General features: G+C 41.7%; 1 protein-coding gene across 3 annotated transcripts in view; it reads left to right on the top strand.

The window, feature by feature from the left end:
- Window positions 1–14,475, top strand: part of PHLPP2 (PH domain and leucine rich repeat protein phosphatase 2) — a 73,019-nt gene that overhangs the window by 53,604 nt on the left and 4,940 nt on the right. For 2 of the 3 annotated variants that reach the window (XM_067721260.1, XM_067721262.1), the window contains 7 exons: window positions 7–162; window positions 2,476–2,676; window positions 7,572–7,734; window positions 7,943–8,073; window positions 9,465–9,575; window positions 10,416–10,610; window positions 12,074–12,305. In XM_067721260.1, coding sequence (XP_067577361.1) covers window positions 7–162; window positions 2,476–2,676; window positions 7,572–7,734; window positions 7,943–8,073; window positions 9,465–9,575; window positions 10,416–10,610; window positions 12,074–12,305 — 1,189 coding nt within the window. The remainder of the gene's footprint in view (window positions 1–6; window positions 163–2,475; window positions 2,677–7,571; window positions 7,735–7,942; window positions 8,074–9,464; window positions 9,576–10,415; window positions 10,611–12,073; window positions 12,306–14,475) is intronic. The other variant, XM_067721261.1, reaches the window with a different exon arrangement.

Here is a 14,475-nt window from a genome sequence, read left to right on the forward strand (position 1 = left end):
CCCTAGAATCCTTAGTAGCTTGAGTCTTAGAAAACTAATGGTGGGACACAATCACGTGCAGAACCTTCCAGCACTGGTGGAGCACATCCCTCTCGAGGTGTTGGATATTCAGCATAACTTGCTCACCAGGCTGCCAGATACCCTCTTCTCTAAGGCCTTAAAGTAAGTACTGTAGATTTTATTTGGAAGAGCAGAATCATTGGCTAAGCAAATTGCCTGGACTTGTCATTGGAGTAACATTTGGAACCATCTTTACAGAGTGTTTATCTCATAATCCAGCTATGTGAAGACTTACTTGCAATTTGTATGGAATAAAATATGACACTGTCTTTTTTTTATATAAATTTATTTATTTAGTTGTGGCTGTGTTGGGTCTTCGTTGCTACATGCAGTCTTTCTCTAGTTGTGGCGAGCGGGGGCTACTCTTCGTTGCAGTGCACGGGCTTCTCACTGCAGTGGCTTCTCTTGTTGTGGAGCACAGGCTCTAGGCGCGCAGGCTTCAGTAGTTGTGGCACACGGGCTCAGTAGTTGTGACTCACAGGCTCTAGAGCACAGGCTCAGTAGTTATGGCACACGGGTTTAGTTGCTCCATGGCATGTGGGATCTTCCTGGACCAGGGCTCGAACCCCTGTCCCCTGCATTGGCAGGCGGATTCTCAACCACTGCGCCACCAGGGAAGCCCCATGACACTGCCTTATGAGGCAGGAATCTTCAACTCAAAAGGTGAAATAACCATCAAGTACTTAGGAAGTTACAGTGTTGTAAACAGATTTAAAGAGCTTAGGAAGGTTCAGGCTTTCATCTCAGAAAGCCTCTTTGATCTTCAAATAGAGATTTCAGCATTCTGTTACAGCTTCTTTGGGTACTTTTCAGCTTTTGTATTAGGAGAAACGGGCATACCACTGAAGTTAATTTAGTTTTTGCTTCTAGCTTTGCTAAGCTATCACTAAGTTATATTCTTTATTTGCAGGGCTTTTTTACTCCCTACTTTGAAAACTGTGCATTTAAAGTTATGTTGTTCCAAAAGTATTATTTATTTTCTCATTGTAAATTAACAAATAGTATGTCTTCCTATTTTAATACCTGTAATCAGGTTTATTTAACACGTATGTCACCATTAAATGAAAATTGGTTTTTAATTATAGTTTTCTGTAATATGGAGAAGGCAGTATTTTTCTTCAATTCTGACGTGGAGAAAGCAGAGAGAAACAGTGGTAATTTAACTAGGCGGCAGGAGGCACACAAAAAGCATTTAGCCCTCAAGTGTCTGGCTTGTTCTCTGTCAGTTGATACATCTCTTAATATGTGATATGCTTGGTTGGAGTTTCCTAAAAATAAAATCTTTGGAAATTCTAAAAAAACATTTGAGGGAAATTTTCTTTTTGGAAAGTTTTAGTGCAGTAACATTTGTTAATTAATAAGTATTTGTTAGTAATGCATTACAGTGCATTTCATTCTGATGACAGTCTGAATAAAATTAGTTTCAGCTCTAGAATCTTTAGTAAGGAAGTTACCTAGCAGTTGTAGCAAATCAATAATATTTAATACTAACTCTGCACGGAGCACTTTTGGGATATATGAAGACACAAACAGACACACAGTTCCCTCAACAACTTAAAAGCTAATTCGCAATGTGGATCATACAGTTTGAAGAAGACTTAAGAACACAGAAGTTTAATAATATTAGCTGCCTTTTGCTGAGCATGTTCTGTATGTACCAAACACCATGCTAGGCAGATTTTTTAAATCATACCATGTTTTACTTCTTAGATTGGTGAAGATTAAAATGAATTATGATACTCAGTGTTGACAAAGGTGCGAGCAAATGCAATCGTATATCCTTCTAGTGGCATAGGCTTTCTGAAGTATACTTTGATATAGCCTTTCTGGGGCTCATTTTGGCAGTATATGTATAAAAATCTTAAAGATATATGTAGCCTTTGACCCCACATATTCTGCTTCTGGGAATATGGCCTAAAGAAATAATTGGGTGAGGACTCGAAGGTGCTCACTATAATGTCTATGATGGCAAACAATTGGAAACAGCCGATATGCCCATTATTAGGGGATTATAGGGGGATTGGCTAAATAAATACGATCCTATTAAAATCAGACAAACATTTTTCTAAAGGGTGTCCTCACAGTTCATATATTTGTGCACATGATACTCAACAGCATCGTTTCGGTGGTCATGCAGACAGTAAAACATGAAGCTGGGTTAGAATTAGACTACCACAGAATCCCGGGAACACAACTAAGCCTGCATTCTTCCCTCTCTGCTTGGCTTACATGAGTTGAGTAGAAGGAATTTTGTTTGGGTAGGCTCAATCAGAGAAAACTACCTGGAGGAAATTACTTTTGTCATGAGTTTGGGAGCACGGAAAGGCAGTGTTACATACTGAGATGGCATGACGGTTTCCACACAAGAAGGCAACCAGTAGCCATAAAGGAAATGATTTGCATGTGTTCTGTCAGTCTCAGATACTTGAATGCATCTGCAAATAGTCTGGAGTCTCTGCCCTCTGCTTGCACTGGGGAGGAGAGTCTGAGTGCACTGCAGCTGCTCTACCTGACCAACAACCTCCTGACAGATCAGTGTGTGCCCGTCCTGGTGGGGCACCCGCACCTGCGAATCTTGCATCTTGCAAACAACCAGCTACAGACTTTTCCCGCAAGGTAAGCAAACGCGAACTTTGATCGTATCAGATACATAACATGATTCTGCATTTGTCAGACTACATCACAGCTATTTTACTGGGTACTCTTGCTTTATGTTGACCGACTTACTGGTGCTGTGATTCTACTACTTGAATGGGAAAATCTGTACCCTGTTGTTAAGTATCAGTAACCACAGACATTGTGGTTAAAATGTGTTGAATTCTTAGTTCTATTTACTTAATAGTGGACTAAGAATTTTCAACCTAGAAAGTACAGGCTTATGAAATAAATTAAATTCTGAAGATAATTCTTTCTTTTCTCCTTTCAGCACTGATATATAAAATACTGTTGAGTCCATTAATTTGTTCATTTTTATATATGTTGAATGCCTACTGTATGTCAAGTACTGTGTAAGTACTAGGGAAACAGTGGTGATTAAGTTACAGTCTCTGTCCTCAAGGAACTTGCAGTCAAATTAGGGAAATAGACAAGTATATAGGCAGTTGCAGTGCAGTGTAATAAATGCAGGATGTTAAAGATATGCACGGGTAGCTGCGCTGAAGAGATGAATAGTATTTAGCCAGGCTACATTTATAAGACATAAGAGGGATATTTAGTGTTGTCAAAGTTTTTTTTTTTTACATCTTTATTGGAGTATAATTGCTTTACAATGGTGTGTTAGTTTCTGCTTTATAACAAAGTGAATTAGCTATACATATACATATATCCCTTGTCAAAGTTTTAAACAGTGTCAGTGGAGAAATAAGTATCTTCCAAAATACATTTGATTAAAAAAAATTTTTTTTAGAAAATTTGACACCAGAGGCACTTCCCTGGTGGTCCAGTGGCCAAGACTCCATGCTCCCAATGCAGGACGCCTGGATTTGATCCCTGGTCAGGGAACTAGATCCCACATGGCACAATTAAGAGTTCGCATGCCACAACTAAAAGATCCCACATGCCACAACTGCAGATCCCACTCGTGGCAACGAAGATTTTGCATGCCGCAACTAAGACCCAGCACAGCCAAATAAATAAATACTTTTTTTAAAAAATATTAGGGGTTTCCCTGGTGGCGCAGTGGTTGAGAGTCCACCTGCTGATGCAGGGGATGCGGGTTCATGCCCTGGTCTGGGAGGATCCCATGTGCTGCAGAGCAGCTGGGCCCGTGAGCCATGGCCGCTGAGCCTGCACATCCGGAGGCTGTGCTCCGCAACGGGAGAGGCCACAGCAGTGAGAGGCCCGCGTACCGCAAAATAACAAACAAACAAACAAATTATTAAAAAAAAGAAAATTTGACACCAGAAAAATCCATTTATACCATAAAGGTAGTCATTAAAAATCATGTTTTCAAAAACTAAGAACATAGGGAAATGACATTTGATATAATTTGAATGAAATTTTATATATATATTTCATATAAAATTATATCATGTTTGATACAATTTGAATGAAAAGAAAACTGTATTTTTATTCTAATTTTGTTTCACAAATTTTCTTAGAAATGTGTTAAAGTTGAAAAACGTAGAAATTGTAATTTTTGTGATTATAAAATGAGATATTTGGAGATATTGATTGCTTCCTTGAATGAATTTGAAGAATGGCTTTTATTAATTAATTTTTTTTCTCTTTTTTCCGGCTGCATTGGGTCTTCATTGCTGCGTGGGGGCTTTCTCTAGTTGTGGTGAGCGGGGGCTACTCTTTGTTGCAGTGTATGGGCTTCTCATTGTGGTGGCTTCTCTCTCTTTTTTTTTTTTTTTTTTTTCCCCAGTACGCGGGCCTCTCACTGTTGTGGCCTCTCCCGTTGTGGAGCAGAGGCTCTGGACGCGCAGGCTCAGTGGCCATGGCTCACGCACCTAGCCGCTCCGCGGCATGTGGGATCTTCCTGGACCGGGGCACGAACCCATGTCCCCTGCATCGGCAGGTGGACTCTCAACCACTGCGCCACCAGGGAAGCCCTGTGGTGGCTTCTCTTTGTTGTGGAGCATGGGCTCTAGGCGTGCGGGCTTCAGTAGTTGTTTTTCACGGGCTGTAGAGCACAGGCTCTGTAGTTGTGGCACATGAGCTTAGTTGCTCTGGGGCATGTGGGATCTTCTTGGACGAGGGCTTGAACCTGTGTCCCCTGCATTGGCAGGCGGATTCTTAACCATTGGGCCACCAGGGAAGTCCCTGAACAATGGCTTTTAAAGTGAATACAGAATCTTAATTTCAGGATGTGATAGATCTCTTGAAATCCTATCAGATTAATTCAGTTTTTCTCAAATATGTTCATATAAAGTGCAAATGACGCACCACTGACAAGTTACATTAGTTTATGAAGCTGTTGGGAGATACCAGACGTAATACTCTGAAACTAATGAATTCCACCTAATTTGACGACACTCTTACTGTTGGAGTGGTCAAAAGCAGGCTGATAGAAAACTTAAAACACACCTAAGAATATGAAACTAAGAAGTTAGAAGTAAGGACAAGGATCAACAGGAGATTACACAAAATTAGAATAATCTGAATACAGATGATAAAACTAAATGGGTGACTTCCCTGGTGGCGCAGTGGTTAAGAATCCGCCTGCCAGTGCAGGTGACACTGGTTCGAGCCCTGGTCCAGGAAGATCCCACATGCCGCAGAGCAACTGAGCCCATGCGCCACAACTACTGAGCCCATGAGCCACAACTACTGAAGTCTGCGCACCTAGAGCCCATGCTCCGCAGCAAGAGAAGCCACCACAATGAGAAGCCTGCGCACCACAACGAAGAGTAGCCCCCGCTCGCCACGACTAGAGAAAGCCCGCGCGCAGCAACGAAAGACCCAACAGAGCCTAAATGAATGAATAAATGAATGAATGAATGGAATTTAGAGCATTATTTTAAAGAAAATGTATGTTCCGTACTGAATAATAAATCTCCTGTCAAGTTATCTCCTGAACAGTGTTATAATTGCACAGGCACAATCCCAAGTCTTTTGTTTCCTTTGGACTATTTTCAGAATCTAGCACAGTTCTGGGTGCTTAGTAAGACACTGAATGAGATACAGATGCTGCGTTTCTATCTATAAGTCAGAAGGATCCAAGTACGGAATTGTGTAAGAGAAAGCGTGAAATTTGGACGTGGGAATATTTTAAAAATATATTATTAAACAATACATATGATAAGCATCATGTTTTAATTCGAAACATAGAGTTTCATGCATTAAAAAGGCCAAGACTACTCTCCACCAAATTGTCGTCGGAGATTAAATCTGGTTGTGGGATTAAAAGGTTTTTTTTTATGTTCATCTTTATTTTTCAGTTTTTTTCAGTGAGTATTACTATTGTAATAAGAAAGAAAACAATTTTACTGAGCTTAACTATTACAAAGTATTTATCAATTTTCTAGCAATGAAAATTATCAATATTTATGATATGTGAAAAGGGCAGGATATAAATTTCATGTAAAATCTACATATGAAAAATTTAGCAGGAAATTCAGCAAAATGAAAATAGTAATTTTTTCAAATTGGTATTATCATTGATTTATTTTCTTTATTTGCTAAACTGTCTATGTTACAACAGTTTATTATTTTTACAGTGTTTAAAATTGGTAGATAAAGAGAAATCAGAGCAATTTGTAATAATCTGATAAAGGTGTTAGGCCATCTTAAGATGTTTTGCTTACTGTGTGGAAAACTTTGCTTACTGGAGGGACAGTGTGAATCGCCTGCATCACAGTCCCTAGCACAGCGCTGTGTGCATTCTAGGCACTTGATAAATGTTTACTGAAGGTGGATTATGTTATGAATAACTGTAGAAATTTATTATTTTTTTAAAATTTATTTTATTTATTTAGTTTTGGCCGTGTTGGGTCTTTGTTGCTGCACAAGGGTTTTCCCTAGCTGCGGCGAGCGGGTGGCTACTCTTCGTTTCGCTGTGTATGCTTCTCATTGCGGTGGCTTCTCTTGTTGCGGAGCACGGTTTCTAGGCGTGTGGGCTTCAGTGGTTGTGGTACGCAGGCTCAGTAGTTGTGGCGCACAGGCTTAGTTGCTCTGCAGCATGTGGGATCTTCCCGGACCAGGGCTTGAACCCGTGTCCCCTGCACTAGCAGGAGGACTCTGTACCACTGTGCCACCAGGGAAGTCCCTAGAAATTTAAAACTAAAAGGAGGGAATTCTCTGGTGGTCCAGTGCTAAAGAATCCGCCTTCCAATGCAGGGGAGGCGGGTTCAATCCCTGGTCGGGGAACTAGGATCCCACATGCCTCGGGGCAACTAAGCCCTCGCACCTCAGTTAGAGAGCCCGCGTGCCACAAACTACAGAGCCCACGCTCTCTGGAGCCTGCGCACCACAACTAGAGAGACGCCCACGTGCCACAACAAAGAGCCTGTGCATGACATCAAAGAGCCTGTGCAACACAACAAAGATCCCGCGTGCCGCAACTAAGACCCAAAGCAGCCAAGAATTAAATAAATCAATTAAATTTAAAAAAATAAATTAAAAATAAATAAAACTAAAAACAATCTTAGTGATGATTTAGTACAACTTCTTTACGTTATAGCCAAGGCTGTTGATGTCCGCTGACACTAATCTACCCAGTATTTTGCAACTAGTTAGTGGCAAAGCAAGTACTGTAACTGGTCGACCAACCCTAGGCTGATGCCAATTCAGCTGCTTCCTAGAAGTCAGATAATAGGAAGATGTTCATGCCCTAAAGATCCAGCAGCTGCAGGAGAAGCGCAAGGAGGGTTCAGCCCTTGAAATGCACTGAGAGGGAGGGAGATGCGGCTGAGGCTCGGCGAGAGTGTTTGTCCACCCTCATGGCTGTTTCATTCTGGCTGGTCATTGGGCAGCAGGTCGGTCACCTCTGTACTCTGGCAGCTGTGGAACTTGTTTGGCAGCTGCTCATTCGGGTGCAGTATGGTATTTTGGTGTTTCCTTTACAGCAAACTAAATAAATTGGAGCAATTGGAGGAACTGAACCTAAGTGGCAACAAGCTTAAAACCATCCCCACGACCATCGCAAACTGCAAAAGGCTGCACACTCTGGTGGCGCACTCCAACCACATTAGCATTTTCCCGGAAATACTGCAGTTGCCTCAGATACAGGTACTTCTGTGTGCTGGAATGGTGTCTGGGGGTGATGGGAGGCGTGTGACTGAGACAGTTCTCTTCTAAGGAAGAGGAAAGTGGCGGTTTGGGATCACAGTATATTTAATTGACTTCTGGGAAGAAATTAAATTCCCTTTGAGGATATAGTAGGACATTGACCCTTAGGGAGTTAAGAATTAACTTAATCTCTGTGTTTTCCTCTCAGTTTGTAGACCTAAGTTGCAACGACTTGACCGAAATCCTGATTCCAGAGTCTCTGCCTGCTACTTTACAAGACCTGGACCTAACTGGAAATACAAATCTGGTTCTGGAACACAAGACGCTAGACACATTTAGGTAGGAAGACTTACGAAGTTGAATCCACATGTGCTGTAACTCCCACCAGCCTTGTGTGGTTCTTCTTAAGGACTGTGGAGACCTCAGTTCATTAAAGGAGTAGAATGAATTAGATCATAAAGCCCCTCAGTTCTCTTCTTTGAGTCAGTTTTCGATGGGTGTTCTGTCCAGCAGTCAGCCCATAGATATTCGAACTCAACATCGTGGGTACTGCTCAGCCGTACCCCAGTATCTTTACAGGGCAGGTGTGGGGCTGCACCCCACAGGCCTGCAAGCCCTGTACTTGGCCAACCTCGAGACCAAAGAAAGAGCCCAGAGTCAGCAACAGAGACATCATGTTTTAACGGGTAGGAGGATCTTACATGTCTGAAGCAAGGTCCCGGAGCAACACCCCACTGTGTGCAGCATCTGGTGGGCAGGACATGGTAGTGTCTTTACTACTGGGGGAGAGGGAGGTTACCAGTTATAGAGGGAGGTTGGCTCATCAGTTACCTGGGAAACGAGCAGAGGCACGCCCCCTTGCCAGCCCTTTGAAAAACTCTCATAGTAGAGAGAGTTCTGATCTAAAGATGAGAACAGTCACTAGCTGGGGCCGAGTGACGTGGGGGTGGGGAGGTAGGTATGCAGGCATTTACCGATCAGGCTCTGTGATTCAGAGGGAAGGTCAATCAGGCGAGTAGGGTGTGGGTGAGGCAGGCACTGGTTGGGCAGGGTCATACAGAGAGCAAGAGAACAGCCATCCTGAGTGGGTGTGATTATACAGCAGGCATAGGTAATTTAGGTGGCACAGATCGCATTACATTACATCTAAGACAATGCAAGCTCATTCATTGTACCAAGACTTCACTGTATCAAAATACTTAAAATAAGTAGACAGTTGAAACTTAGAAATCTTTGTTGTGCTTAGTTTTTCATTGAAATGAACGGCATCGATTATAACAAAATTGGCCCCTATTTCTTCCTCCCACCCCTTTCCTTTCTCTCTCTTCTTTTTTTTTTTTTGCGATAACGCGGGCCTCTCACTGCTGTGGTCTCTCCCACAGCAGTGAGCAGGTCTTTCCCCTGTTGCGGAGCACAGGCTCCAGACGCGCAGGCTCAGCGGCCATGGCTCACGGGCCCAGCCGCTCCGCGGCATATGGGATCTTCCCAGACCGGGGCACGAACCCGTGTCCCCTATATCGGCAGGCGAGCTCTCAACCACTGTGCCACCAGGGAAGCCCTCTCTCTCTTCTTGGCTAGTGGGTTAGCATACTACTTTCTTTGGTCTCTCTGGAAATTAGTCTTGGTCTGTCAACAGATTATTTTATAAAAATGTAAATTATTGTTGGGATAGCTTCTGTAAAGTACAGAAGCATATACGGTTTAAACTTCCCTTCCTCCACTTCCCACAGCCATATCACCACCCTGAAAATTGATCAGAAACCTTTGCCAACCACTGATTCTACGGTTACATCAACCTTCTGGAGCCATGGACTGGCTGAGATGGCAGGGCAGAGAAACAAGTGAGTATCATGGCCATGGAGACTGAGAAAGTTCCCCTGACATCTGGGAAAGGATCTGGTGCTGAAAGCTAGGCCATGTTGTTCTCCTGTTGGACATAAACAAATCACAGAATGCCAACATCAGATAAGATTCCTCTGAGACCATGATCCAGTAAGACAAAACAAAATGAACGTGCAGTCCACAAAACACCCACACCCCATCTCATGACTAAGATGGGTGACTGCTGCTTTCTTTATCAATCACAGCTTTGTCCCCATGCTAATCTTCTTTCCCTGTAGATAAGATTTATTGAGGTACGCAACCATAGAATAGCCCTGCTTTCTGACAGCACCCAATCTAGTATGATCCCCCACTTTGTTAGATCTTCCCCAAAATGACCCAGGCAGACACAAATCCTGTACTAGAGTTTTTCCAATACCCTCTTATATACCTCAGAGTCCCATGGTGTGCTTTCTCTTGTTGCAAGGCATAATAAACTCAACTTATGCAACCACAGGTGTGTTGTGCACCTGGGGGAGTGTTTGGCTGAAGGGTGTTGATACTAGTCCTTAATCACTACGAAGAGAAAACATCTAATTTTCCCAGCCTTCCACAGCATTGCAGAGCTAATATGTACTGCTCCTGAATGTGGCTGAATTCCCCCTTTTCTTATGGCATCAACTCTTTAAGATGCTGCTTACTTATCTTCTGTAACACTTTTTTTCATGTGTAGATTAGGATTTACTACTATTCTTCTCCACCCTCAATCAATACTTACTTTTTTAAAGAAACCTCCCTGGAGAAGAATGCTTTACCACTAACTTTCTTCGTTGTTTGTCTTTCTCCTGTTTCTGTGATAGGCTATGTATATCTGCTCTAGCTGTGGATAACTTTGCAGAGGGCGTGGGAGCTGTGTATGGCATGTTTGATGGGGACCGAAATGAGGAGCTCCCTCGCCTACTCCAGTGTACCATGGCAGATGTGCTTTTGGAAGAGGTACAGCAGTCAACAAATGACACAGTTTTCATGGCTCACACCTTCTTGGTATCTCACAGGTAAGCAGGTGGGTTGAATAATTCCTAACTCGGCCCTGCTTTTGGAAAATAAATCTCACTAAGCCAGAAGGTCAGGGTCTCAGTTATAAGTACTGTATAAGTATAAGTACTCAGTTATAAGTACAGGGGCAAGGTGAGATCTTGCTCTTTGTTCTGTGACCATTCTCTCCATCAGCATGGAATGTGGGGACTTTGGCTCTTCGAAGAGCCTGTGGAGGCATCTGTTTTCTCTGTTGAAACCGAAGGCTTCTGAGAAGCTGGAAAGCCCAGAAATCATGCGCAAAAGGTTGTGTGTGTGTATGCGCATTTCGGGGAAGGAAGGTGGTAATCCTTTATAAGAGACCTACAAAAGGTTAAGCACTCATCAGATTCTTGTGTTTAAAATACTTATTATTGGGGATTTACCAAGTAATCTCCTCACTGAAGTCTAAGCCACTTAAGGGCAAAAACCCTATAAACCAAACTGTTGAAAATCTCTTAGTGGCTAATAGAGCATCTTGCACGTCAGGTGGGCTGCATAAAGGGTACATACAACTGAGAGGGTGTACCTTCGTATAACCAAGGTTGAAACGGAACAACCTGGAGCCCAAGGTGGTTTTATCTGTCATTATAACACAAAGATGTTGGGAAAGGATTCTATTTTTCAGTAATAGAATTGAGCCTAGGGACTTGGCAAACTAAAGGGTGTGGGAAAGGAAACTCAGTTTATGAAGCACTTCCCAAGAGCTGGGCACTGTACCAAGCATTTTTCATACTGTATCTTTAATTTTCAAAACAAGCCGTGGAGGTGGGTATTTTAATCAGAAAAATTTCTCGGAGCATCAACTTGCTGAGGATCTATAGCCCGTAAATGGCAGAGCTGGAATTTGAATCCAGATCTTTCTGATAGCATGTGCTCTGTACTTAGCATTGTGTACCAAGCGCTGAGGGGGATGGATGCCATGTGTATGGGAGAAATACAAGGAAAATTATGGGCCTTCCTTCAGGGAACTTACAGCCTAAGTAAGTGGTTCACAAAGTGTTGTTCTAGGACTAGCAGCCTCAGCATCACCAGAAGCTTATTGGAATGTAGATTATTGGGCCAGCCCCTTACCCACTGAATCAGAAACTCTGGGGGTGGGCCCAGTGTTGTCTTTAACAAGCCCTTCAGGTGTTTCTGATTTGCTACCGTTGGAAGCCACCGAATTAGGTCATTGTAGTCTATGATCAGACAAGCAGAAGCAACAGAGAAAGCCGCACCTTGTCTCCTCTACCCGGACCCTTTTGGTAAAATTTCTCAGCTAAGAGTAGAAGGCAAGGCTGTCTTCACCATCATCACCCACATCAAGAGGCTGCCCTCAGATGGAGGAGGGTGAAGCGGCTTCAGTCACACGGCAAAAAACGAGGGAGTCATGGACAGGAAGGACCGCTGCTTTCTTCTAAAACTAGCTGCCATGTTTTCATTTTCTTTTCTTTCTCAACAGGAAATTAGGAATGGCTGGCCAGAAGCTGGGCTCTTCTGCTCTCCTTTGTTATATCCGCCCTGACACTGCCGATCCAACAAGTAGCTTTAGCTTGACCGTGGCCAACGTTGGCACGTGCCAAGCAGTCCTGTGCCGAAGTGGGAAGCCACTGCCCCTGTCTAAAGTGTTCAGCCTGGAACAGGACCCAGAGGAGGCTCAGAGGGTGAAGGACCAAAAAGCCATCATAACAGAGGTGAATCTTGCTCTCCACCGGTCACTTCCGCTCCCCGAATCTAATGAATGCTGTTCTGCATAGAACAGTGAATGTCCATTTTCTTCCTATCAAGCCCTGTAAATTGTATCCAATCCTGAAAATAGTAATAAAAGAAAATCTAATGAGCAGCTAATGACTAGCAGAAAGAAAAAGCAAATTAATTAGAAATGAAAAATCCTAATTTGTGGTCCTTGAGACATATATAGCATGTAAAATAAATGTAAATGTCCTCCTTGGTTAATTTTCATCTGGTTTGTTATTCCAAACAGAAGAAAAAAGTTTTATAGTTTGACATCCCTGTTCTGAAATGAAAAGTTTCACAGTATTTTTCCTTTTTATATTGTATATGGCTTAGTATACTCTGGTATTGTTTTTTTTAATAAAGAAGCATCAGTATCTCTATAACTTTTCTCCCTTTTCAGAAGTTAGCATAACATTTTTTGCTTTCAAAAAGACTTTAGCAGTTACATGTGGACATTGTTTACTGCAAAGCAGAATTTTGTTCAGATCTTTTGCCCATTTTTAATTGGATTGTTTGTTTCTTTATTGTTGAGTTCTTTGTGTATTTTGGATACAAGTCCTTATCCAAAATGTTTTGCAAATATTTTCTCCCAGTCTTTCATTCTTTTAACTGTCTTTTGCAGAGCAGAAGTTTTTAGTTTAATGAAGTCCCGCTTATCAATTTTCTTCTTTCATGGGTCATGCTTTTGGTGTTGTATCTAAAAACTCATTGCCAAACCCAAAGTCACTTAGATTTTCTTCTGTGTTATCTTCTAGAAGTTTACATTTAGGTCTGTGTTTTATTTTGGATTAATTTTTGTGAAAGGTGTAAGCTGCTCCATGTCTAGGTATTTTTTCTTTTTTGGCATGTGAGTGTCCAGTTGACCCAGCACCATGTTTGGCATGTGAATGTCCAGTTGACCCAGCACCATGTTTTGAAATAGACTGTCCTTTCTTCACTGAATTCCCTTGGCTCCTTTGTCAAAGATCAGTCGACTATATGTGTGGGTCCACTTCTAGGCTGTCTGTTCTGTCAGAATTCTGTAATAAGGACTATAAAAGATTCCATCCAAGGAAGCACAAAACCAAAAAAAGTATCATTATAATGTGGTTGATGCTGTGGAGATTCGGGAAATTTGGTCTTAGGAGAGTCTTTCAGTCAAAATAAATGAAAGATAAAAGATAACTTTTTGCTTGATTAGTCTATTACAGAATTTAGATAATGTTCAGATTTTTCTTAGGGAGTCCTGGACAAGTAGGAAACATTTTTATAACTACAGACATTTATTGTTTTCTTGTTATTTGCTAAGCATTGTACTTTCACTGTTTTGTTTAAGCTTCACAATAACCCCCATGAAAGAAGTGCTTTTATTTTCATTTTACAGGTAAGGAAAATAAGATTATAAATTTCGAGAGCTTGTGACAAATTCTGATAAATGAGGCAGGATTTTCACCCAAAGAATGACTGCAACTGTGAAATTAGTATATTGAGGGCTTTAGCAGTTTTGTTTGGTTTTATCTTGAGAAGAAATCAATATGAAGCATCTGGCAGATAAACATTCCCAGCCCGCAACCAGGGTTATTCCTTTTCCTCTGAGTTTAGAATTACATCGTTCTTGGTACAACCATTACAGAGTAGGTAAATCATGCCACAGATTTCAGACTTTAGGCATTATTCGGTGCTTTAGCTATAAAAATTCTCTTAGCCATTCAGTATCTTCAGTCCCAACTCTGCCTTTAAATGAGAAGTCATATTTAGTGACCCATCTGAGTTTTGGCCCCTCCAAGAATACTAGTGATGGGGAATTGATAGTTTTGCCTATTGTTTTTCTAACAGATGTTTCTCTATTTAAGAACATGCTGAGGCCTATACTTCATGTTAGAGCAAATATCTTTTGAGACGGAGGTGCCTTTTAGCCACTTAATTTTAATTGGTTTTAACTCAGTCCTCTGAACTATTTGCAGAATAATACCCATTTGATATTTTGTCCTTTTAGAATTCTACACATTTATTTTTCGTAAGTCCACTTAAAATTACACAGATCCTAGGAAAAACCACATAACATGTCAATTCTGTTTTATTGTAGAGCCCTAAGCATTGTGATCTAGAGAGATATAAAATTCGGTGTCATTGTTGCTTGTTTCTCAG

This window comes from Pseudorca crassidens, chromosome 20, assembly GCF_039906515.1.
Source record: "Pseudorca crassidens isolate mPseCra1 chromosome 20, mPseCra1.hap1, whole genome shotgun sequence".
Lineage (NCBI taxonomy): Eukaryota > Metazoa > Chordata > Mammalia > Artiodactyla > Delphinidae > Pseudorca > Pseudorca crassidens.